Source organism: Myotis daubentonii, chromosome 4 (genome assembly GCF_963259705.1).
Source record: "Myotis daubentonii chromosome 4, mMyoDau2.1, whole genome shotgun sequence".
NCBI lineage: Eukaryota > Metazoa > Chordata > Mammalia > Chiroptera > Vespertilionidae > Myotis > Myotis daubentonii.
In genome coordinates, this window is record NC_081843.1 from 10,556,357 (window position 1) to 10,576,550 (window position 20,194).

At 59.9% G+C, this 20,194-nt stretch overlaps 5 protein-coding genes across 13 annotated transcripts in view; 3 read left to right on the forward strand and 2 right to left on the reverse strand.

Annotated features, from left to right (window-relative positions):
- The first annotated feature begins 879 nt into the window (after positions 1-879).
- CORO1A (coronin 1A) lies at positions 880-6,486 on the forward strand. 3 transcript variants are annotated; one of them, XM_059692370.1, is made up of 11 exons: positions 880-1,034; positions 2,576-2,774; positions 4,134-4,256; positions 4,347-4,476; positions 4,559-4,743; positions 4,870-4,989; positions 5,190-5,294; positions 5,406-5,551; positions 5,668-5,725; positions 5,831-6,046; positions 6,270-6,486. In XM_059692370.1, the coding sequence occupies exons 2-11, from the start codon at positions 2,577-2,579 to the stop codon at positions 6,372-6,374; spliced, it is 1,386 nt and encodes a 461-aa protein (XP_059548353.1). In that variant the 5' UTR covers positions 880-1,034; position 2,576; the 3' UTR covers positions 6,375-6,486. The 3 variants fall into 3 exon arrangements, with proteins under 3 accessions (XP_059548353.1, XP_059548354.1, XP_059548355.1); XM_059692371.1 differs by lacking the exon at positions 880-1,034 and adding an exon at positions 1,437-1,838; XM_059692372.1 differs by lacking the exon at positions 880-1,034 and adding an exon at positions 1,851-1,874.
- Positions 6,487-8,959: 2,473 nt separating this feature from the next.
- Positions 8,960-9,813, reverse strand: BOLA2B (bolA family member 2B). The gene is made up of 3 exons (XM_059692388.1): positions 9,599-9,813; positions 9,413-9,510; positions 8,960-9,102 (listed from the first exon to the last, which is right to left on the reverse strand). Exons 1-3 carry the CDS (start codon positions 9,659-9,661, stop codon positions 9,003-9,005), a joined length of 261 nt encoding a protein of 86 aa, XP_059548371.1. The 5' UTR covers positions 9,662-9,813; the 3' UTR covers positions 8,960-9,002.
- A 112-nt stretch (positions 9,814-9,925) lies between these two features.
- Positions 9,926-13,831, forward strand: SLX1A (SLX1 homolog A, structure-specific endonuclease subunit). Its single transcript, XM_059692390.1, has 6 exons — positions 9,926-10,272; positions 11,247-11,298; positions 11,386-11,724; positions 13,266-13,390; positions 13,540-13,627; positions 13,700-13,831. Exons 1-6 carry the CDS (start codon positions 10,085-10,087, stop codon positions 13,727-13,729), a joined length of 822 nt encoding a protein of 273 aa, XP_059548373.1. The 5' UTR covers positions 9,926-10,084; the 3' UTR covers positions 13,730-13,831.
- A 1,112-nt stretch (positions 13,832-14,943) lies between these two features.
- LOC132232785 (sulfotransferase 1A1) lies at positions 14,944-18,358 on the forward strand. 2 transcript variants are annotated; one of them, XM_059692379.1, is made up of 8 exons: positions 14,944-15,037; positions 16,007-16,190; positions 16,294-16,419; positions 16,508-16,605; positions 17,087-17,213; positions 17,309-17,403; positions 17,847-18,027; positions 18,162-18,358. In XM_059692379.1, exons 2-8 carry the CDS (start codon positions 16,043-16,045, stop codon positions 18,272-18,274), a joined length of 888 nt encoding a protein of 295 aa, XP_059548362.1. In that variant the 5' UTR covers positions 14,944-15,037; positions 16,007-16,042; the 3' UTR covers positions 18,275-18,358. The 2 variants fall into 2 exon arrangements, with proteins under 2 accessions (XP_059548362.1, XP_059548363.1); XM_059692380.1 differs by having other exon boundaries at positions 14,957-15,037; positions 15,971-16,190.
- Positions 18,359-18,487: 129 nt separating this feature from the next.
- The window catches only part of SGF29 (SAGA complex associated factor 29), a 33,511-nt gene continuing 31,804 nt past the window's right edge, over positions 18,488-20,194 (reverse strand). For all 6 annotated transcript variants that reach the window (XM_059692381.1, XM_059692383.1, XM_059692382.1 and 3 more), the window contains 5 exons: positions 19,974-20,103; positions 19,757-19,903; positions 19,576-19,611; positions 19,312-19,474; positions 18,488-18,678 (listed from right to left, as the gene is read on the reverse strand). In XM_059692381.1, coding sequence (XP_059548364.1) covers positions 18,562-18,678; positions 19,312-19,474; positions 19,576-19,611; positions 19,757-19,903; positions 19,974-20,103 — 593 coding nt within the window. In that variant the 3' untranslated portion in view covers positions 18,488-18,561. The remainder of the gene's footprint in view (positions 18,679-19,311; positions 19,475-19,575; positions 19,612-19,756; positions 19,904-19,973; positions 20,104-20,194) is intronic.

Here is a 20,194-nt window from a genome sequence, read left to right on the forward strand (position 1 = left end):
CGTCAGGCCTGTTGGCTCTTTCTCGTCCTTGCAGCTCCTGGTCCAATACCCTGTACACAGCAATAGTGATAAGAGGAACATTTAGTAAGCACTTGCCCACTCCACACGGGACGCATAAGGCTTCCTGTCCCCGTGATCTCAGGAGGTGAGTATTACTCTGTTATAGAGGCTCAGAGAGGTTAGGCAACCTGCCCAGGTCACTCAGCAGGTGTGACAGTGGGAGTCAAACTCATGAAGCCGCTGATGCGGGAGCAGGCCTTCCTTGCCCTCTGGACGTGGCCTCTGAGGCCAAGGGTGGGCACACAGGCCCCCTTCCTCTGAGTCTGAAGTCCAGGCTTCTGCCCGCCTGGCTCCCTTGGGGCTAGTTGCTCCTCTCCTTCCAGTAGCCTGAGCGCCCCCTGGGGCAGGAGCGGCTCTTCACCGGTTAGCCCTGCACAAGGAGGGGCTCCTGTGCCAAATTATTTCATCCCCCTCCCCCCGCCCCCCGCCCCCCGCAGGCAGAGCAGAGTGCTCGTCCACGGAGACATGAGACCCGAGGCTCAGGGGCTCCTGCAGGGCCACCCATTTGTAAGCGCAGGAGCCTGGACAAGCCGGGCCGCCGGCGCAGGTGGGCGCAGGCCCCCCTCCTCGGCCGGGCTCCGCCGGTCCCCGCGGCGGGGAGAGGAGCCGGGGTGGCGGGGTGGGCGTGGGGCCCGCACAAAGGGAGGGCCGTGGAGGTGGCAGGGGGAAGCTAAACGAGGGGAAGGAGCGGAGTGTGTGTGCATTTTGACATTAAAAAGTGCGGATGAGCTTGTCAGGCTGGGAGCGGGCAGCGACGGGCAGCGACGGGCGCGGCGGGCGGGGCGGCGCTCGCGGAGGGAAGGGCCCGGTCCTGCCGGAGCTCCGCCCAAAGGGGCGCTGCCACCCTAAGGAGGCGGGCGGCCCGGCTTCTCATTCATTGTCTTGACAAGAGCATCCTCAGCGGGCCGTCTCCGGCTCCCCCAGCGCTTCCTCCTCCCTCTCGCCCGCCTCCACCCGGGAGGTCTCCGCAGCAGGTAAGCCTGCGGGCCTGTCCCGGGAGGGGCTGGGCATCGCGGTCCCGGCCACCTGTGGGGCGGCGGGCGCCTGGCACCGCCGCTGTGGGGGCGGACGGACTGGGCGCTGGCGCTGAGATGGGGACCGAGCCCTGCGGGAGGGACGCGCCTGCGGGCGTGGGTGCGCGTGGGAGGGTCCATCTGTGGCCCCGGAGCTCCGCGGGGAGGCGAGGGCGAGGGGCCACGGCGGTCGAGATGGACGTGGGGGGTCAGGACACCTGGGGGGGCCCCGGCTCTCCCCAGAATGGGAGCCTTTGGGTGGGGTGGGGGCAGGGTGGGGTGAGCGGGCAGCTGCTCTGAGCTGGGAGACAGGAAGGGGTTGCGAGCAAAACAAGAAAAGACCAAGTTCCCCTTTCCGCGGTTTCTGGGCCTGGTACCTGCGGTGGGGGAGGAGGCAGGGTGGGGCGATGGCTTCCTGTCCTCCAACCTCCGGTTTGGGGGTTCCTGCTCCCCAAACCCAGGCTTCTCACCTGGACTGACCCCTGCCCCAGCCTGCTTCTCACACCCTCAGACACGCTGCGCACTACAGCCTCCGGGGAGGCACGGGGTGGGCGAGGGCGCTGGAGCCGCAGAGAAGGACCAGGCCCAGAGTGGGGCACCTGGAGAAGCTGGGGAGCAGCTAGAGGCCCTCCCAGCAGGCAGCACGGGCCCCATCCTCCCCAGGAACCCCATTCTGGTACCTGGGGAGCCAGAGGCGGTCCCCTCCGCTCCACTTGCTCTCTGCCCAGCCAACGGGGGAAACCATCCCAGCTGGACCTCAGAGAAGTCGGCCGCCTCTCCCTTCTTGTGTGGAGTTCCAGTGTGTGTGTGTGCATGTGCGTGTGTGTGTGTGCACGTGTGTGTGTGTGTGTGTGTTTGGAGGGGTGCGGGGGAGATGGCACCCGGGGCACCTGCTGAAGTGGAGGCGAGAGGCAGAGGAGTGGGAGGAGGAGAAACCCAGACACAGGCCATCTGCCCATTTGTGGTGCCCAGAGACCTGCTGGGGAAGCCATCCTGACACCGGAGAGCAGAGAGCTGGCTCTTGGGCAGGCCCCGTGCTAGTCCCTCCGTGTGTCCACGCTGTGCCAGGAGGCGAGGAGGCTCCCCACTGTCTGCGCTGGAGCCCCCCCCCCCCCCCCCCGTGTGAGCCATGGGAGAACAGCTCTGTCCATCAGCCAGTCCCTGACAAAGCGCAGTAGGTGCTGCCCCCTGAGCTGGCTCTGCTGCAAGGCCCCGGCTCGGGGCTGCAGAAGCAAGAGCCGAGGGGTGTGGAGAAGGTGGGCCTTGCAGGTTAGCTGGGAGAGGGGTGCAGAAGCTGAGAGTGCGAGGGTAGCAGGATGTCAGTTACCCAGAGCCAGGGCGGGGAGTCCCGGATGTTACTGCTGGGGAAGTTAGCTGCGACCTTAAATGTCAGGCTGAGGGGTTCCTGGGGGAGGCAGGGACTGTAAGGTCACAGTTGGCCTGAAGGGAGAAAAGTTCTCAACCTCTGTCTCCCCCCGCCCCCCCTCTCCTGCCTCCCCCAGAATGAGCCGCCAGGTGGTCCGCTCCAGCAAGTTCCGCCACGTGTTTGGACAACCGGCCAAGGCCGATCAGTGCTATGAGGATGTACGCGTGTCACAGACCACCTGGGACAGTGGCTTCTGCGCTGTCAACCCCAAGTTTGTGGCCCTGATCTGTGAAGCCAGCGGGGGAGGGGCCTTCTTGGTGCTGCCCCTGGGCAAGGTGAGCATCTGGCCATCCAATGGCCCCCTGAGTGGTCCTGATTAGGTGACGGTCACCAGCTTCCCTGGACCACAGTGTTATCTATAAAACTGAGCTGGGCTAAATGAGCTTTAAGCTTTTGCCAGCTCTTAAATGGAAATTGAGCCCTGGCTGGTTTGGCTCAGTGGATAGAACGTCGGCCTGTGGACTGAAGGGTCCCAAGTTGGATTCCAGTCAAGGGCACATGCCTGAGTTGGGGCTCAATCCCAGTAGGGGGTGTGCAGAAAGCAGCCAATCAATGATTCTCTCTCATCATTGATGTTTCCCCCTCTCCCTTCCTCTCTGAAATCAATAAAAATATATTTTAACTAAAGGAATGGAAATTGAGTCTCAGAGGGGAGAAGGCATGAGAAGGATCAGACAGTGAGTCCTGAGACAGGGTCTCCCAAGTCTCAGCCTGGGGCCTTCTCCCCTCAGGAGCACAGAGAGGGATGGGCTGGGGTCTGGGCAGGCCCAGCAGTGCTCTTAGAGTTGGGGGCACTCCATGTCTGGGCCTGTCAGAGCCCTTGAGGACCCAGCAAGTTCGGGCCCCAGCCCCCGGGCAAGGATGATACAGAGGGCCCTCTCCTGGCCCCCGCCTGCCTGCCTCTGACCCTGTCCCCCGCCCTGCTGTCTGCTGACCCCGACTCCCAGCACACTGCTGTGCTCTAGCGGGTGACGCAGGAAGGGGAGATGGGCCCTAAGTTGTTACCAAAAAAGGGCCGATGGAAGCAAAGAGAAGAGGAAGTGGTTGTCAGGGTGAGAGCTGGGCCTGCTCTTCACGCAGGAAGCCCTTCTGCACAGCTGTCCCCGGAAGTGGCCATTTCCAAACCTCTGCTCCTGTCTGGGGGCCGTTATGACAGACTTCCCGGTCCCTCTCCTAGAAGGGCCCATGCCCACAGCCCCACCATCCTCACACACTTGCCTGGGGAACGCTCAGCCCAATGCAATGGACGCCCGCCCCCTTCCCCACCCCTGTCCCCGGCCTTGGCCTGTGTGCCTGGAAGCCTCACTCAGGGATGTGGGGTGGGGGCGGGGGCCCTCAGGGCACAAATGAGAAACTGAGATAGAGGTGGAGGAATCTGCCAGGATCTGCCAGCAGGCAGGACCAGCCCCGCACCCCAAACTGTGCTTCCTGTGGCCCTGCGGGCCGGCCCTTCTGAGTTGCCCTGACAACTCTGGCCTCGGGCAAACAGGGGACCAACTCCTGCTGCCCTTGGCCTGCTCCGCCTGCCGGGCCCCTGCGGCCTTGCCCTCTGTGCCTCTCTGAAGGGCTGTGGGGAGGTTGGATTGGGCTTGGAGGGCAAAAGCACCTCCCTGAGGCCCTGCTGTGCCCTCTAGACTGGACGCGTGGACAAGAATGTGCCCACGGTCTGTGGCCACACAGCCCCCGTGCTGGACATCGCCTGGTGCCCGCACAATGACAACGTCATTGCCAGTGGCTCAGAAGATTGCACAGTCATGGTGAGTGGTGGTGGGCTTACCGGTGAGAAGGGGGCCCCAGGCCGGGATCTGACATGTGGGGTGCCCGACTCACGCGCCCCTTCTCTGCAGGTATGGGAGATCCCCGATGGGGGCCTGGTGCTGCCCATGCGGGAGCCTGTCGTCACCCTGGAGGGCCACACCAAGCGCGTGGGCATCATTGCCTGGCACCCCACAGCCCAGAATGTGCTGCTCAGTGCAGGTGCCTGGGGGGAGGGGCGGGGGGTCTGGCCTCTGACAGCGAGGGGGCGGCTCATGGCTCTGACACGGGGGGCATTGCCCAGGTTGTGACAACGTGATCCTGGTGTGGGACGTGGGCACCGGGGCGGCAGTGCTGACGCTGGGCGCGGATGTGCACCCGGACACCATCTACAGCGTGGACTGGAGCCGGGACGGCGCCCTCATCTGCACCTCGTGCCGCGACAAGCGCGTGCGCCTCATCGAGCCCCGCAAAGGCACCGTCGTAGCTGTGAGTTGCAATGAACTGTGTGACCCTTGACCCAGGGACCTTCACCCCTTCTACCCACCACAGCCGGGGTGCTAGATGCGGTCCTCTCTTGCCCCTGCCTGGCCGACCACATCCCTTCCCTCCCAGGAGAAGGACCGTCCCCACGAGGGCACCCGGCCGGTGCGAGCCGTGTTCGTGTCTGACGGGAAGATCCTGACCACGGGCTTCAGCCGCATGAGCGAGCGGCAGGTGGCGCTGTGGGACACGGTGAGCGCAGAGAATCTGGAGGCTTAGTCCGGCCTTGCCAAGCCCACGCCCTATGTCCACGGGCCGTTTACCCGCCTGCGGTGGGCGTTTCCACTGGTTGGTCTGTAAGGGTCACCCCCACCCGGTGGCTGCCCAGTGAAGGGCTCCGCCCGGGGCCTGGCGTGGCCCAGCTCATTGTTCTCTCCCACCCGTCTCTGCAGAAGCAGCTGGAGGAGCCGCTGTCCCTGCAGGAGCTGGACACGAGCAGCGGCGTCCTGCTGCCCTTCTTTGACCCCGACACCAACATCGTCTACCTCTGTGGCAAGGTGGCCCAGTGGGGCGGGGGCCAGGGGCGGGAGGTGGGCAGAGGGGCCGGGAAGGAGCACGGCTGCAGGCCCCTGTCGGTGCTGATCTCCCCTCGCACCCTCCACCCGCAGGGTGACAGCTCCATCCGGTACTTCGAGATCACTTCCGAGGCCCCGTTCCTGCACTATCTCTCCATGTTCAGCTCCAAGGAGTCCCAGCGTGGCATGGGCTACATGCCCAAACGCGGCCTGGAGGTGAACAAGTGTGAGATCGCCAGGTGACTGTTCCCTGACCCTGACCTGAGCATGCTCCTTGGGCAGCGCTGACCTCAGGCTGACCTTCAGTCTCAGCCCAGCTGTGCTGCGGGCGCTGCTCACCTTCCTGTTTCCACAGGTTCTACAAGCTGCATGAGCGCAAGTGTGAGCCCATTGCCATGACAGTGCCTAGAAAGGTGATGCCATGCCCTCCCTGGGCTCTGGGCTGGGCACACCTTGCAGAGCTGCAGGGTGGTGGTGTGGCCTAAGCACGCTCTTAACCAGCCTTGTCTTGCCCACAGTCGGACCTGTTCCAGGAGGACCTGTACCCGCCCACTGCAGGGCCTGACGCTGCCCTCACAGCCGAGGAGTGGCTGGGGGGCCGGGATGCTGGGCCCCTCCTCATTTCCCTCAAGGATGGCTATGTGCCCTCAAAGAGCCGGGAGCTGAGGGTCAACCGGGGCCTGGACACTGGGCGCAGGAAGACAGCACCAGAGGCCAGTGGCACTCCAAGCTCGGTGAGAGGCCGATGGGAGGCTGGAGCCAGGATGGGAAGACAGGGTAGGGAGGGGCTGCCAGTGGGTAATCCTGAGGCCTCAGAATGCAGCTTTCAGGCTTGTAGGCCTGCAGCTCTCTGGGCAGCAACTGGCTGAGAGACAGAGGGCCCAAGCTCTGGGGCTCTCGGCCAGGGTAAGGGGAGTCCAGGGTGGAGCGGGCCTAACGCAGCGCTGGGTCCTCCAGGACGTCGTGTCCCGGCTGGAGGAGGAGGTGAGGAAGCTCCAGGCCACGGTGCAGGAGCTCCAGAAGCGCTTGGATAGGCTGGAGGAGACAGTCCTGGCCAAGTAGAGACTCCGGGGCCTTCAGCTGGGGCCCACCGCATCGCCTCCCCCGCCCCCCCTTTCCTCCCACTCCTGAGGCCACAGTGGCAGATAAAATAAAATGGCTTTATTTTCTGGTACCTCTCAGACTCTGATGACTGTGCGCCTGAGTGCTGAGTCTGAACTGACTCTGAACTCCCCCCTCGGAAGCCTGATGGGATTGGCCCATGGCAGGGGCTGAGGGGTGCTTCCAAATGCTCTGGAGTAAACCACAGAACAGGTCTGGCGGGGGAGCAGCCCATTCTGGTGTGGTTTGGGGGCGTTTTGCAGCTGGCAGGTGTGAGCTACTCAAGGCCCTAGCCCGGGGCTTCAGAACGCCCACGTTTACCCCAAAGCTGCCTTTTCCAGTTAACCACATCAGGTCACATGTAACGCACTAACTACACTGTTGCTTGTGGGGAAATGAAACAACTAGCTCCTACAGGACCTCTTTCAAACTGTAGGCCCGAGGGGTCCTTTTGTAAAGAGAAAGCTTAGAACTAAAGCCAAGGCCCAACCCTAGTTTACAGGCGAGGAAACTGAGGCACCGAGTAGTTGAAGGGCAGGTCCTGAGTCATGACTTCTCTCCCCGCCTAGTTTGGAGCCTCCCTGCGCAGGGCTGCTGGCTCTCCAGCCCTTATTGTGGGTCTCGCCTGGGCCTGGCCTGTGAGGCAGGGACCTGAATAACCTGTCAGGCTCCATCAAGTGGGGGCTTGGGAGTGGGTTTGACACCCACCTTAGCAGGTGACCCCTGAGTTGGGACACAGGCTATGAGGAGTAGGTGTCCTGGCCACAGCAGTTTGGTTCATACCACACAGGGGCAGCGAGGACTCGGTGCCCATCTGCTGCCCCTTCTCCCTCTTCAGCATGCCAGAGAAAACCACCTGGGCAGAGCGGCGAGGCAGCCGTAAGATTGTCCCTGTCTGCCCATTTTGGTCTCACCCTCTAAGCAAGCCGTTACTCTGGGCAAGTTACTTCTTTCCAATAAAATGGGGAGGGATCCCACAACCCTGTGAACACAGTGGTGGACCCAATCAGGGGTGTGACAGCATCCGGAAATCTGGACTCTGGAAGGTGAGGTGCCTTCTCTGAGCCTCTCGTGTACAACGGGGACAGGCCCTTCTGAATGGCTGGTCACTAGCTGTCCTCCTGGCCCAGGAGAATTGAAAAACAGCTCAGGAAAGAATCTGGGAACCAGAAGGGTTCACCTGTCATCACCCCGACTTCCAGGTTTCCAACCCATTCTCCCTCTGACAAGAACAAGAGAAGGAGATGGGGGTGGAGGAGGAGGGGAGATAATTTAGGGGCCAAGACACTGCCCTTGAAAACACAGGGGAACAGAGTGGGTGGAACGGCTGAAATCTGTAATCCATATTCCCAAAGAGCCCTGGCCCCACCAGGTCTCAGGGACTTCACGTGCAAGGCCTTACCAATCCTGGTACTTGTGTTCACGCTGATACTAGAGGCATCACCTGTCCCTATTTTGTGGCTCTGGTTGGCCTTATTTTCCTGTTCTACCCCTATTCATATCCTCTGCCCACACCTCCATTCTTGAAAACGACATGGTGCCTGGCCAGTGTGGCTCAGTGGTTGAGTGTTGCCCTACAAACCAGGAGGTCACGGTTTGATTCCCAGTCAGGGCACATGTCCAGGTTGTGGGTTCCATCCCCACTGGGGGGAGGGGAGGTGTAGGAGGCAATGGATCAATGATTCTTTCTCATCATTGATGTTTCTCTCTCTTTCCCTTCCTCTCTAAAATCAATAAAAATATTAAAGAAAAAAGAAAACCACATGGTCTTCTCAAGGGGGTCTGGCCACACCAAGCCCAGGGCTAAAAGGTCATTGGACCTTCTCCAGCGAGCCAGAAAACATCAGCATCCCAGCTGCTGGGGTACCATGTCCCTGTGGGAACCTGCAGGGGAAGTGTGGAATCCTCTATTATGCTTCTGACATGGGGTGATGTTGGTGAGAGGGAAAGGTTTGTTAAATTGGCCAGCACCCTGAAACCCCAAGCACTTTCTCATCTGTGCATTTTTGTTGTTGTTAATCTTCACCCAAGGATTTTTTGTCATTGATTAGAGAGTGGAAGGGCTCGGGGGAGGGAAGAAAGGGACATAGATGTAAGAGAAACACATCAATTAGTTGCCTCCTGAACCCAGACCGGGGTTGAGATCAAACCTGCAACCCAGGTACATGCCCTTGATTGGGAATTGAACCCAGGACCCACTGGTTTGTAGGCCCACGCTCTAACCACCGAACCACACCAGCCAGGGCTCATCGGTGCATCTTGAAGGCTGGCAGAGGGCAGGAACACCCAGCAATTGTCCACAAATAGGTGGTTGGTTAGTAGGGCTCTTCGAAGCATTACAGAAAAGGCCTGTGAGGCCTGTCCTGAAAGGGATTTTAAGGACTGAACTTTCACTTTAAAAGTGGGGACACAGAGGCCTTTGGTGGAGAGGGACTTGTCCAAGTTAAAACAATGAGACAACGAAGAGTGTCAGGGCAGGGAGAAGCCAGGCTCTAGGCTAGACAGCCCCAGTGCCCCTCCCACACACAACACAGCAACACAGAAGCTGGCCCTGATTCATAATTTAATGGCTGTGCAGGTGCTGGTCTCTTATTTCTGCCGCTCACGAGCCCACTGCTCTGGGGTCAGGGTTTTCTGCTCAAAGGCATGGATATGCGGGAGCTCTTCTGCTAGACACGCGTTCACCAGCCTGCGGGAGAGACGTTGTTAGGAAACCGCAGAGCCTGAGTCGGTCCCCGAAGCTAGGTTGACCCAGAAGGCTGGAGGTGTCCCCAAGTTGTGGCGCCCAGGGCCTGGGACAGGAGCGGTAGAGGGCCTAAGCCTCGATACCCCCAGCGGGGCCCGAGAAGGCGAAGTCCTTGGGGGGGCCTGTAGCCCACAGGGCTGGGCCGCATTGCCGGGGCAGGGAGTTGGGTTTCGGGGTCCCGGGGGGTGTGGTGCCGGGGGGTGTGGTGCCGGGACAGCGCTGAGTGAGGGGTTCCCCGGGCCTCTGGCCTCACCGGTGTCTCTGGAGCAGCGGCTTCCCCTCGAACTTGGCCGACACCACCAGGACTCGGAAGCTGGACGCGCAACGGTTGGGAGTCGTGTCCTCCACCTCCTAAGGGGCAGAATCATGGGGATGGTGCCCAGCCGCCCACCCACGAGCCTTTTGCCCTCGCCCGGCAGGTCCAGGCCGCGCAGCTCACCACGTGCTCTGCCTGCAGGTCCCGCCGCAGCTTCTCCCGCAGGTGCTCGGCGCTGAGTTCCATGGCGGCCGGCGTGGGCGGCCCGGCGCGGGCAGAACCCCCGATCCCACGCGGGTCGCGCTGCTTCCACCCTCACTGCTGCCACCTCTGCTGAGGCCTCTACTTCCGCCCTTACTGAGGCGTCCGCGAGCCCAGCACTTCCGCCCTCACGGAAACCCAGTTTCCAACCGCCCGCGTTCCGCGCCTGCCGCCCGCCAGCCAATCAGAGCCTGCGCACGGCCGGGCTCCGCCCCCGCCGACGCTCATTGGTGCCGCCGCCCGAGGTTCCGCGGCGGGTTTGGACTCCTGGCTCCGGCCAGGAGAGGGTGCCCGAACCCGCGCTGCTGCAGCCGCCAACAAGGGCTTTTCCCCAGACTAGTGTATGGCGGCCCTGGCAACCCAACCCTCCCCGACTCAGAGGCCACAGCAACCAACCCCCACGTGCTGATGGGTCCCGAGGGGGGCGCGGCGAGGCCCGGGTGCTTCTTCGGCGTCTACCTGCTCTATTGCCTGAACCCTCGGCACCGGGGCCGCGTCTACGTGGGGTTCACCGTCAACCCGGCTCGTCGGGTGCAGCAGCACAACGGAGGCCGCAGAAAAGGCGGGGCCTGGCGGACCAGCGGGCGCGGGCCCTGGTAAGAGGGGTGGTCACGCAAGAGGAGGGCTTCAGGGAGGCGGCGGGCCCGGGGCAGAGTCAGTGACAGTGGGCGGGGCCGGTGTGGCGCTGAGAACCGGGCCTTGGGGTGGCTGGTGAGGTGGGTGGGCCTGTCTCCGGGGAGGAGCCTGTGGGGAGGAGGAGCCTGTGGGACCAGGATGTCAGGAAGGGGACTGATGGTTTAGGCTTGGTCCCGCGACAGGGGTTGGTGAGCCAGGCTGGGATGGAAGATAGAACCTGGGAAGGCAGTTAAGCCCCTGTGGCCGGGGGCGGAGCCTTTTGGGGACCAGAGGACATGGCAAAGCCCTGGACTCTACCCTACGTCGATCCTGGAAGGTTTTAAGGTCAAAGCTCAGGAAAGGTTTAAGGCTTTATTAGAATTTGCAGCAAAGTGGAACTAGACAAGGCTTGACCGAGGCACGACCTCTGTGGCTAAAAGTGTAGTTAAGCTAGCATCACCTGATTGTCATAGTAACTGTAACCTGTCATAGTAACTGTCAAACAATAGATGGATCTAGACAAAGCTTGCCTAGTCTTGCCCAGCCTGTAACGATCTGTTACTTCCCTATGACAGGCCAGGCCCTAGCAGAGATCTATGAAGCATGACCAGTCACAGCTTAGCTATAAAACAGTGTGTGTAAAGAATAAAGTTGCTGGTGCCTTGTGCCAATCCTCCCAACCCTGTCTCCTGGTCTTTAATCCCACTCCGCCTGTACCCATCGGACCCTCTCCAAGGTGCGGGTCACCGCAGGAGCCGAGGAGGCAGGTGCGAGGGGCGGGCCTCTAAGGAGGGCAGCGCCTCGTGGACGAGGCTTGACGCCCGCGGCGAGGACTCCACTCTCTGGCAGGACCGAAGGCGACCCGTGGCGAGGGGATTGGGCTTGACACGGGTGGAGCGGGGGTGGGGTGGGGGCGGGGGCGTTTCACGGGCCACCGCCTCGTTCTCTTCCCCAGGGAGATGGTGCTCATAGTGCACGGCTTCCCTTCCGCCGTGGCCGCCCTTCGGGTAAGGAAGGAGACGGGGTGGCAGGAAGATGGGCTGGGGCGCGGGGCCCTCCCGGGGCGGCCCTGAAGCCCTCCCTCCCGCCCACAGTTCGAGTGGGCCTGGCAGCACCCGCAGGCCTCGCGCCGCCTGGCGCACGTGGCACCACGCCTGCGCAGCGAGGCCGCCTTCGCGTTCCACCTGCGGGTGCTGGCGCACATGCTGCGCGCGCCGCCCTGGGCGCGCCTCCCGCTCACCCTGCGCTGGCTGCGCGCCGACTTCCGCCAGGACCTCTGCCTGCCACCCCCGCCTCACGTGCCGGTAGCCTTCGGGCCTCCGCCGCCGCGGATGCTGGCCCCCAAGCGTCCGGCCCGTCCCTTTGCTGACACCGAGCCCGAGCCGGACCAGGACGCTGAGGCCCCCTGCACCCTGTGCGCGCGCGCGCTTCAGGTGAGAGGCTCAGCTGGGCTCCAGATTGGGGCAGGTCTGGAGTTCAGACGACTGAGGACCAGGCTGTCTACTGGAGGATGGCGCAGCCCACCGACAGCCTTTGCCCGCCTTGCTTCCATCTCTGAAATGGGGACCATAGTACTTGCGGCCATTCCTGCCCGGACCTTTGCCCTTCTTTCACTGGAAAGTTCTTCCCTAGACCTTCGGTCTTGATGAAATGCCACCTCTTTTCCATGAGGTCTTCCTTGGCTCTCTCTCAAATTGCAACTTTCTTGGTACTGCTTTCCTTTTTTAAAAATATGTTTGTATTGATTTTAGAGAGGAAGGGAGAGGGAGAAACATTCATAGGCTGCTTCCTGCACGCCCCCTAGTGGGAATCAACCTGGTAACCCAGGCATGTGCCATGACCAGAATCCAAACAGCAGCCTCTGGGTGCAGGGACAATGCTCAACCAACCGAGTCACACCATCAGGGCTCCTTTTTTTTTTTTTTTTTAAAGGCTTAACACTGATTGTCTAACATCATGTACAGTTGACTTGAACAATATGAGGAGTAGGGGTGCTGAACCCATGCAGTCAAAAAGCCACATATAACTTTTTACTTCCCCTAACAGCCTCCCTTCGGTATCCATTGGGGATTGGTTCCAGGACCTTCCCACCTCCTTGGATTTTCAAGTCTCTTATATAAAATAGAACAGTGCAAACAGCCAGCCCTCTGCATCTGTGGATTCCCAGCCCTGGACCAAAAATACTGTTCTGTGATCTGTGGTTGGTTGAATCTGCAGATGCAAAACCCAGGATATGGAGGGCCCACTGTGTATTGGGGGGGGGGGGGGGGAATCTGTGTGTAAATGGACCACCCCGTTCAAACCTGTGTTCTTCAGGGGTCAACTATTATTTTATTTTATTATCAGTCTCACACCCCTCCACTCCATACTACACTCCACAAGGGTGGTTCTTATTTAGTACTGTAGAAGGGTGTGATACAGAGCAGGTGGCAAATAAATATTTAGTATATTAACTGAGATGACAGGTCTGACTTTCACTCACATTAAATGTAAGTAAACTGCATACCTTAATGCCGCTAAATTAGGGGAATACTTTTACCATTCGAACATCAGAGTGCACTTACACACACCTAGATGGTGTAGCCTACTACACATCTAGGCTATTGGCTAGACGTACGTCACCTATGTGGGTCCTTGACCAAATCGTTGACTCGGCACGTGACTGTACTTGCCATTCAGAGATTAGCCACGGAGATCACTTAGCCTGTAAGGAACTCTAGGTCTAACTGCAGTGGCCGTGCTGTTGTAGAATCACTGCTAATGCTCAGAGAGAATTGGCCAGCTTAGTCCCTGTGAGCAAGCATTAGAACTCCTCCGTACCTGTGTCCTCATCTACAATATACAGATAGGAGTGGTATGTGCCTCATAGGTGATGTAAAGCCCCTGGAACAGTGTCTGGTCCATAGAAATTCTTTGAGTTTCAGTTACATCACTACTCCCCATTTTCTCCCTCCCCTGCCCGCCCCTCGGACAGGATGAAGGCCCCCTGTGCTGCCCCCACCCTGGCTGCTCCCTAAGGGCCCACGTGACCTGCCTGGCCGAGGAGTTCCTGCAGGAGGAGCCCGGGCAGCTTCTGCCCCTAGAGGGCCGGTGCCCCGGGTGAGTCCAGCCTCCCTCCCCCAGCCCGGGTGACCTCTGCGAAGACACTGCCTCGGCCCAGGGCGTCCGAGTCCTCATCTTGGCACCCAGGGCCTGGGCTGAGGGAGGCTTGTGCTCTGACTGTCTCCTACCAACTGCACCCTCGGCAGCTGCAAGAACTCACTGCTGTGGGGAGACCTGATCCGGCTGTGCCGGATGGGCTCCGAGGAGGAAGAGGAGAACTTGGAATTAGAAGAGGTGAGAGGTGTTTTGGACCCTGCCCCAGCCTATCCCCTGGGCTGCCTCTGACCACCCTTCTTGTCTCCACAGGAACACTGGACAGACATGCTGGAGATCTGACCCTCAGCACCCCCAGCCCTCCACCCATTCCTTATTCGTGCCACTGCCTTCCGGTCCGGGCAGTTTTTACTTGAGTACAATAAAAAGTCTGAGTTAAGGGCATCTTTCGGTATTTGCTGGGGGGTGTGTGGAGTTAGGGGGCAAAGGCCCTGCCAGTCACTGGGGCCCGAGGAGAACAGAGGACGGGGGAGGGGCCACTGCCCCCAGATGGACCAGCCTCTCCTCGGCTGGAGGCCCTTCTGCTCAGCTTTCCCCTGGCCTGCCTCTGAGATCACAGTTCCTTTTGATTTTTAAAAAAAATACATTTCTATAGATTTCAGAGAAGGAAGGGAAAGAGAGAAACAGCAATGATGAGAGAGAATCATTGATGAGCTGCCTCCTGCAGGTCCCCTAGTGGGAATTGAGCCCACAACCCAGGCAGGTGCCCTGACTGGGAATTGAACCCTGACCTGGTTCTTGGGTCAACCCTCAACCACTGAGCCACAGCGGGTGGGCTGAGGTCACATTCTTGATGGCCTGGAGACTCACACCCTGACTCAGAGCTCACCCGCCTCCAGTGCCCAGATGGACTTTGGACTTTAATCCAAACAGTAAGGACAAAGGACAAGCCCCCTTCTAACCCAGGGGAAGAAAAGCACCTTCTGGGGGCTGTTCTCCCACCACCCAAGTGAGGTCCCACGGGAACCGTGGAATGGGGTCACTCTGAGGGTTATGAGCCTCCAGCGTTCTTGCTCTTTCCCATCCTATGCTGCCTCAAGGAGAGCCTGCTGAGCAGTGCCCTGCCCCAAGCCCCGTCACCCACCCACCCACATCACTGCTGCCTGGGGCGTATGGGCTGCCCCTGACCTGAACCTTTGGTCCTCAGACTGGCCTGGGCCCACCTTTCCCCTCCACTCCTCTGTCCTCTGCAGATCCCGTTTATTAGAAAAAGCTGTTGGCTCCTGCAGAGCTGGAGTTTGGAGTACAAGCCAGAAGCTGGGATTACAGCTCAAAAAAAAAAAAAAGCGATTAGGCCCTTTGGTGTTGCTTCTGTCTTTTATTTTCTACACACTAAACCCACATCTTGGGTTTTCAAGCCAGTCTAATCTTGGCTTCAGCGGGGGGTGCTAATGAGGGTAACAGAGAGGGGCCCTCCCACCCCAAACCCCATCCCAAACCCCACCCATTCCTGTAAGACAGCCAAGGCCCAGTGCTGGCTCCAAATCCCTCCCACTTTGGACTTATAAAACTTGCAGCTCTCTGCAGTTCTGCACTCACCTACGTGACAGCACAACAGAGCGCCACAAGGCCAAGGTCTGGAGAGGTCAGGTGAGTGCTAGGATAGGGTGGGCTGGGCCAGACCTCCCTCACCCTGCACTGTTCGCTCCCACTGCTTGATCTCTCCATTCCCGCCTCTACTGACCCTGCCCTTTCCCTGAAATCCCAGCTCAATCTGACCCTGCCCTTTCCCCATGGAAATCCCAGCTCAGTCCGATGCCATCTGCAGTCTGGCCTGGAACCCCTTCCTCTTTCCATTTCCACTGGGGCATGTTTTGCTCATCACACCAGAACGGCTCCCAAAACAAGCTCAGTTGCTCATTTGTCTGTTTCTCCCTGAGCCAAGATGGAGTGTGGTTGAGCAAGTTGGGTCACAGGCCCAGTTGGCTTTGGGGAGGTTTCTGTATGTGAGGTCTGAGGGAGCTCAAGGAGGGAAGGATGGGGAGGAGCCCACTGGCATCAGATCCAGAGCTGCAGCAGCAAGTACTGAAAAAAAACACTTGGCAGGCCCCAGAGTAGGAGTTTTCACAAGTGCACACTGGAATTTCCTGGTCAGCTTCCAAAACCCAGGTACCTGGGTCCCACCAGAGTAATGTAATTGCCTTGGGGTGTGGCCCAGGTACTGGGATTTTAAAATAAATATTTTTAAAATTGATTTTACGAGGACAGAGAGGAAGAGAGAGAAACATTAATGATGAGAGAATCATTGACTGCCTCCTGCATGCCCCCTATTGTGGATCGAGCTGGCAAGCCAGGGATGTGCCTTAACGGGGAATGGGACCTTGACCTCCTGGTTCATGGGTAGATGCTCAACCAGTGAGCCACTCTAGCTGGGCAGGCATTTGGATTTTTAAAAGTTCTGCGGGTAAATCAAAGGTGCCTCCAGAGTTGTGGCCCCACTGTGTTAGATCCGGCCGGAATCCAGCCCAGCACTCACTGGCTCTGTGTGTAGGCAAGTTGCTCAGCCTGTTTCTTACCTTAAAGCAATCAAACAGAAGACATTGTTGTGATGTTGTTAAGGCAGGTCGGCCCCACTCCGGACCCTGACTCGGCAGCATGGAGCTGGTCCAGGACACCTCCCGCCCGCCACTGAAGTATGTGAAGGGGGTGCCTCTCATCAAGTACTTTGCAGAGGCAATTGGGCCACTGCAGAGCTTACAGCCCAGGCCCGATGACCTGCTCATCAGCACCTACCCCAAATCTGGTAGGTGATGAGGACCACCCACCCCTCTCCTGGGCTGCAGTCCCCACCTCGGGCCAGCAGGGGTGTGTCCTCAGCCCCACTTACCTCCCATTTTCCTCTCCAGGCACCACCTGGGTGAGTGAGATCCTGGACATGATCTACCAGGATGGCGACTTGGAGAAGTGTCAGAGGGCTCCCATCTTAACCCGGGTGCCCTTCCTTGAGTTCAAGGGTCCAGGGTGTCCCACAGGTGTGTGGTGGGGTGCTGGAGGCCAGTGAGGTGGAGGGAGGGAGGGCCCGGGCTCCAGCTCACTGGACCTTTCCTATCCATGGCTTAGGTATGGAGGTTCTGAAAGATACACCAGCCCCACGGCTCCTCAAGACACACTTGCCCCTGGCTCTGCTCCCACAGGCCCTGCTGGACCAGAAGATTAAGGTGAGTGGCAATGGAAGCTAGAGAAAAAGGCAGCTGGGTCCAACCCAGCTTTGGCCCCATCTTCTAGGAAGGTGTCATCTTAAACGGGGAGAAGTCGTCAACCTCATGCTCCGGTGGGTCAGATGGCCAGTGACAGCGAGACTTTGCAGGCCTCGGTGCTCACAGGCCTGTGGAGGAGGGGCCGGAGGGCATTCTGCACGCCTTGTTCCAAATCGGTACAGTGGCACTGAGAAGACTGGATGAGTATAAAATGCAGTTCCTGGAACCAGCCAGGACTCTGTGGCATCAGAGCAGGCTTCAAATCCCAGCTCAGTCACACCCAAGGCAGCCTCTAAGCCTGTTTCCCTCTTGGCCAGACCAAGAGAGAACCCCCTTGCAGGGAGGCTGTGAGGGTGGGATGTGATGCTTAAAGAACCTCTAGTGCCTGCTGTGCTGTGCGGTGACGGTGCGGTGCGGGGTGGGGTGTCTTCTGCCTCTCCAGGTGATCTACGTTGCCCGGAACGCCAAGGATGTGGCCGTCTCCTATTACCACTTTTACCGCATGGCCAAAGTGCACCCTGAGCCCGGCACCTGGGAGAGCTTCCTGGAGAAGTTCATGGCTGGGGAAGGTGGGCCTGACTCTGGAGGAAGGAGGGGGTGAGCTGAGGGGCAGCCAGCTGGAACGAATACCAACCTCTGTCCGTGCCCCTGCCCTTTTCCCCAGTGTCCTATGGGTCCTGGTACCAGCACGTGCGGGAGTGGTGGGAGCTGAGGCGCACCCACCCTGTTCTCTACCTCTTCTACGAGGACATGCAGGAGGTGAGACCCCGCTACCACTTCCCTGCACATGGGGCGAGTCCCAAGACCTTCTAAGCCCCCTTCCCTATGGCAGACCCTACATGGGTCCTAGACCCACCTCACCTCCCCTGCTCCTTGGCCAGCACACTCCATAGAGCTCTTATCTCCTAGCGCCTGAGTCAGTGCCAAGTGCAGTCACTGATCGCCCATTTACTGCTATTGCTTCTCCCTGGGCCCAGTAATGACAGAGGGCTGTCCGTGCCCTCACCCTAAGGAGCCAGATACAGCTTCTTAACAGATCACAGGGCAGAAGGCAATTAATTTTGCCCCAGGAGTGCCAGAGTACAAAGGACCAGAGTCACCGAGCAGGGTCGGAAGTGGCCATGACATTAGGGTGGGGCCTCCCTTTTGTTTGTTCAACGCACAACCCAAGCCTTCACTGAAGAGCCCCCCTGCTGCTCCAGAACCCCAAAAGGGAGATTCGGAAGATTCTGGAGTTCGTGGGCCGCTCCCTGTCAGAGGAGACCGTGGATCACATTGTGCGGCACACGTCGTTCAAGGAGATGAAGAAGAACCCCATGGCTAACTACAGCACCATACCCGTGGAGCTCATGGACCACAACATTTCCGCCTTCATGAGGAAAGGTGAGTGCCCACCAGGAGGGGCGCTGGGGAGGGAGGGCGGGAGCAGCGGCTAGAGCTGGCCCTGGGCCACTTGGGGCCTCTGCTTTGGCCAGGACTTCTAACCTCCCTCCTTCCAACCCCGCCTCCCTCCCCAGGCATCACGGGGGACTGGAAAACCATGTTCACTGTGGCCCAGAATGAGCGCTTTGATGCCCACTACGCTGAGAAGATGGCAGGCTGCAACCTCAAGTTCCACACAGAGCTGTGAGTGGTGTTCATGGGACCGCTCCCCAGGGAGTGTGTGCGAGTGGCCCGACAGGGGCCTCAAGAATAAAGTACAGCTTCTGTTGCATGGAGTGTGCCGACTGGAAGAAAAGCAGACCCGAGCGGAGAGAGAGAGTAACTGCCCACAGGACCAAATGAGGCGCCAGTTCCCCAACTTGCCCTATGTGGGGAGGGGTAAGAACCCAGGAGACATGGCAAAGGGGAAGAACGTTTATTTCTTCACATAATGTCTTGTAGCATCCCCGTGAGGCGGGAGACTGCCAGCCTGCATCACTTTTTCTTGGGCTCCTTACAAGCCACCACGTACCTCTGGGCCACATTGAGGGGAGGGGAGTAACCATCTGCATAGGACGTGTCTTCAAACAGGACCGAATAGTCATCCTGGGGCTGCGGCAGGAGGCAGACAGGAGGCGCCGGTCAGAAAGCCCCAGGCCAGCGCCCCCCTCGCCCCAAGCCTGGACCGACAGGCACCTCTGGTGTGTGGGCTCCTAGCCTTTCCCATCTCATCTTCACTCAAGAAGTCTAGATGTTTGAACCTGCTCCCTGCTACAGAGCTCCTCAGCCACCAAGGGCCAAGGACGGGGGTGAATAGCGAGGGAAAGGACTCGCTAGCTACACAGGCGGCCACATGGAAGGGGCCTCTAGGTTAAGGGGAGCAAGGACAACTCAGAGGGCAGCAGGCAGGGGTCCTGGAGGAACAGGGGAGACTAGCCTTTAAACTGCCATCAGTGACGGGTGATTAGAGTGCAGGGGTCGGGGGTGAAGACTGGCCCTGAGCAAGGCTTCCATCTCGGGGCTCAGGATCCCCGCCTCAATGCGAAAGCGAGGCTAGACTAGAGGACACACCGGGGCTTTCTAAGGCTCCGCAGGGCGCCGGCACTGCCTGGGGGACAGGCTGGAGGGGTTACAGCTCAGGACCCTGCCAGCTCAAAGAGGCTACAAGGACAAGAGGGAAGGAAAAGGGAAGGTCAGCGGGGTGGTCCTGGTGTCCTGGACGATCTCCCCCGGGGGCTGCCTTACCCGTTGTGGGGGGGTGTGGATCAGGGCACGGTAGAAGCAGGTGGTCTGGGGATACAGGGCCAGCACGAGCTGCTCCTTCTGGAATAAGGCTTCGGGGTCCGTCTCAGGGTTGGCCTTCCACTGGGGCAGTGGGATGATGCGCCGCCGGCTCAGGGTGTGTCTCCTGGAGGGGCGCTTAGGTCAACCCATGGCAGGTGGGGGGCTCTTTCCCAGCAGCAGGGCTGTCCCCAGGCTTCCCTCGCCCGCCCTGGCCAGCACACTCACTCTTTGCCTTCCTCATCAATGTCATCGACCTCATACCTGCGGGCGAAGGAAAGGAGAGCAGTGGGTGCAGGGCGGTGCACACCAGGTGCGGACTGGGGAGGAGGTTGAGGAGGGAAGTAGCCCAAGGAGCCGGCTCTTCACACGTGTCCCAGTTCCCACAGGGCTGGGCGTGTGCACTCACTTGTTGGTGGCATGGCTGTAACTGACCACCTCGGCTAGGATCCACTGCTCATCCCCATCCACGGCCTTGACCCGGGCAGCCACCTTGTCTCCAGGTTTGGCCACGTAGTCCCCAGAGGCCGGAATGGCCCCACAGAGTGGGGGCGGCCTGCGGAGGGGATAACGTGTCAGTCCCAGCCCCTCCCCTGCCAGCCCCCCCTCCCTGGGCCTGCCCTCACTTGTCACCAGGCTTCCCGATCCACAGCGGCAGGGTCATGGCCGACTGCTGCAGCAGGGTCATCAGCACCCCCCGGCGCATGGTCTTGCGCGGGGGCTCCGAGTCATTGTACAGGCCCGCGATCTTGGCCGCTGTGGGAAGGAAGTGAGCCCCTGAGGCACCAGGGATAGGGTGCCTGCCCCTGGCTCCCCACCTCTCCTCGAGTTGGCACCAAGGGTCCAG

Bases quoted from the DNA above. Each gene is read 5' to 3' on its own strand.
- CORO1A (XM_059692370.1), top strand. From the start codon at position 2,577: ATGAGCCGCCAGGTGGTCCGCTCCAGCAAGTTCCGCCACGTGTTTGGA. The intron at 4,477-4,558 runs GTGCCTGGGGGG...GGCATTGCCCAG, and splicing joins GAATGTGCTGCTCAGTGCAG to GTTGTGACAACGTGATCCTG. The intron at 4,744-4,869 runs GTGAGTTGCAAT...CTTCCCTCCCAG, and splicing joins GCAAAGGCACCGTCGTAGCT to GAGAAGGACCGTCCCCACGA.
- BOLA2B (XM_059692388.1), bottom strand. From the start codon at position 9,661: ATGGAACTCAGCGCCGAGCACCTGCGGGAGAAGCTGCGGCGGGACCTG. The intron at 9,511-9,598 runs GTGAGCTGCGCG...TCTGCCCCTTAG, and splicing joins ACCTGCAGGCAGAGCACGTG to GAGGTGGAGGACACGACTCC. The intron at 9,103-9,412 runs GTGAGGCCAGAG...TCTCTCCCGCAG, and splicing joins CCGCTGCTCCAGAGACACCG to GCTGGTGAACGCGTGTCTAG.
- SLX1A (XM_059692390.1), top strand. From the start codon at position 10,085: ATGGGTCCCGAGGGGGGCGCGGCGAGGCCCGGGTGCTTCTTCGGCGTC. The intron at 11,725-13,265 runs GTGAGAGGCTCA...CCCCTCGGACAG, and splicing joins TGTGCGCGCGCGCGCTTCAG to GATGAAGGCCCCCTGTGCTG. The intron at 13,391-13,539 runs GTGAGTCCAGCC...CACCCTCGGCAG, and splicing joins CTAGAGGGCCGGTGCCCCGG to CTGCAAGAACTCACTGCTGT.
- LOC132232785 (XM_059692379.1), top strand. From the start codon at position 16,043: ATGGAGCTGGTCCAGGACACCTCCCGCCCGCCACTGAAGTATGTGAAG. The intron at 16,606-17,086 runs GTGAGTGGCAAT...CTGCCTCTCCAG, and splicing joins TGCTGGACCAGAAGATTAAG to GTGATCTACGTTGCCCGGAA. The intron at 18,028-18,161 runs GTGAGTGCCCAC...CTCCCTCCCCAG, and splicing joins TTCCGCCTTCATGAGGAAAG to GCATCACGGGGGACTGGAAA.